This window comes from Calidris pugnax, unplaced genomic scaffold, assembly GCF_001431845.1.
Source record: "Calidris pugnax isolate Ruff unplaced genomic scaffold, ASM143184v1 scaffold315, whole genome shotgun sequence".
Taxonomy (NCBI): domain Eukaryota; kingdom Metazoa; phylum Chordata; class Aves; order Charadriiformes; family Scolopacidae; genus Calidris; species Calidris pugnax.
In genome coordinates this window covers 19,654-21,904 of record NW_015091029.1, presented here as the reverse complement: position 1 = coordinate 21,904, position 2,251 = coordinate 19,654, and the positions used below count along the sequence as shown (strand labels likewise).

Sequence of the window (2,251 nt, the reverse complement as noted above, 5' to 3'; positions counted from 1 at the left end):
TGCCTCCTTCCCTGCCCCACGGAGCTGTGTCCCCTGGTCCCTGCGCAGCCCAATCCTCTGCCCTTCTCCCCTTCCCTCTCCAGCAAGAACATGTGGAGGGGATCCAGCTGTGCCTGCGGCTCCGGTGCTGGCGTGTCCTGATGGCTGGGTTGGGTACCACAATGTCTGCTACTACCTCTCGAGGGACCAGGGGAGCTGGGAGTGGAGCCAGGAGCAGTGCTCCTCGCGTGGGGCCTCGCTGGCCGTGCTGAGGAGGGAGTGGGAAATGGTGAGTGAGGGGCTGCTGTGGGTGCGTGGGGGTTTGGTGGGGTTCCTGGGTTGGGCACAGAGTGTGGGGTGGGAGCAGAGCTGGGTCAGAGCAGGACCAGGAGCACTGTGTGGGCTGGTGATCTCCTGCAGCAGCTCTGGAGCTTGTTGGAGCAGGCGTGGGGTGGGAGCTGCTGCCATCCCAGGGCTGGTGGTAGCTGTGTGGGGCCAGGGGTGGGAGAGGGACTGGCGTGGGGCTGGCAGCAGCTCTGAACGGTTGGCTTCTCTCTTTCCTGCCCAGTGGTTCCTCTCACACCTCAATTACATTAATTCCTGGATTGGGCTGCGGAGACGGGGCGAGCACCTGGAGTGGGTGGACGGCAGCAGGTTCAACCAGACGTGAGTCCTGTTGGGAGACCGTCCTGTGGTGGGACGGGCAGGGTCCTGGTGGGAGGTGTGTGCTGGGGCTGTCCCTTGCAGGCAGCCCTTGTCTCCTCCTGGTGCCTTGAGGGGACAACTGCCCCCCCCACGGTCCCAGGGGTGTCTGTGCTGCTTGTTGCAGGTTTGAGGCGCGTGGTGAGGCAGAGTGTGCATATTTGTACAATGGTATTGTTGAGAGTTCAAGCTGCTCACAGCACCGGACATACATCTGCAGCAAGCCCCAAGCGCTGAGGTGACAGAAGTTATGGAGAACAGACCTTCTCCATGGTAGGAACTCAGAGCTTCACCTCCTCTGGTCTCTGATGTCCAGCTGGTCCAGTTCCTCCTGGTCTCAGCAGAAACTCACTGCCAGCTCTCATGAAATTAACCTGCAGGAAGTGGCGACTTTTCGTCCGATTCCCACCCCTCCTCCCCTTTTCATCCGGTTCTCCTGTTGGGAGACCGTCCTGTGGTGGGACGGGCAGGGTCCTGGTGGGAGGTGTCTGCTGGGGCTGTCCCTTGCAGGCAGCCCTTGTCTCCTCCTGGTGCCTTGAGGGGACAACTGCCACCCCCACGGTCCCAGGGGTGTCTGTGCTGCTTGTTGCAGGTTTGTGGTGCAGGGCCAGGCAGAGTGTGTATATTTGCTCGACCATATTTTGGGGAGTACAGACTGCTCACAGCACCGGCCGTACTTCTGCAGCAAGCCCCAGGAGCTGGGGTGAGAGAGGTGATGGAGGAAGGACCTTCCCCAGGCTGAGGAACCACAGCCTCACCTCTTTCTGCATCGTGGTGTAGCGTGCAGCTGGGAGCATCTGCTGGATATTGGCTTCTCTCTTTCCTGCCCAGGGGTTCCTCTTGCTCCTCAAGGATGGCAGATTCAGCAGAATATTCTTCTCCTTTCTTAGATCCAAATTGGGAACAAACCAGCTTCTCCAGCCCCACAAGCGTCAGTGTTGACCGTCCAGAGTCAAGAGGATGGAGCGTCAAGGTCAGGAGAAGTTGGAAAGGGTGGGAGAAGGGCAGGAGGGGTCAAAGCTTTGAAAGTGGTGTCCCCAGGGGCTGTTGCCCAAATCCTGGGCTTTGTTCTCCTGCTCCTCCCAGGGTGAGATTCCCTGGAGAAATCGTGGAGGGCACCCAAATGTATAAAAATCCGCCCAAGGTGACACTTTCTGAATCTCCTGCTCTTGGAAATGCCACGAGAATGAGATTGGAGGTGGAGACCGGGACTCATTTGATCCCCTTTATTTGATATCAGTCACCGAGTCCCGAAATACAAGCTGCAGATGCCCCATCCCTGGAGATGTTCAAGGCCAGGGTGGACAGGGCTTGGAACAACCTGGTCTGCTGGGAGGTGTCCCTGCCTGTGGCAAGGGGGTGGGACTGGATGGTCTGTAAAGTCCCTTCCAACCTAAACCCTCCTGTGATATCAGCCCCATATGGGGTTGCTCCCCTCCAGCAGCACAGGTGAGGCCAATATCTGGGTATGGGGACCAGTTTGGGGCTTCCCAGTATGGTGGGGGGGGGCAAAGAGGGTGAGGGCACCAAACTCAAGCCCAGGATGGACGGGGAAAGACTGGGATGATGC

The 2,251-nt window shown here is 58.9% G+C and overlaps 1 protein-coding gene across 3 annotated transcripts in view; it reads left to right on the top strand.

The window, feature by feature from the left end:
* The window catches only part of LOC106896262 (C-type lectin domain family 2 member B-like), a 3,618-nt gene extending 2,165 nt beyond the window's left edge, over positions 1–1,453 (top strand). Inside the window, exons 2-4 of one of the 3 annotated variants that reach the window (XM_014956093.1) lie at positions 84–268; positions 548–645; positions 1,274–1,453. In XM_014956093.1, the coding sequence (XP_014811579.1) occupies positions 84–268; positions 548–645; positions 1,274–1,388 (398 nt within the window). In that variant the 3' untranslated portion in view covers positions 1,389–1,453. Of the gene's footprint in view, positions 1–83; positions 269–547; positions 674–808; positions 1,067–1,138 lie in introns of those variants that run through there. The other 2 variants (XM_014956095.1, XM_014956094.1) reach the window with 2 other exon arrangements.
* Positions 1,454–2,251: the final 798 nt, after the last annotated feature.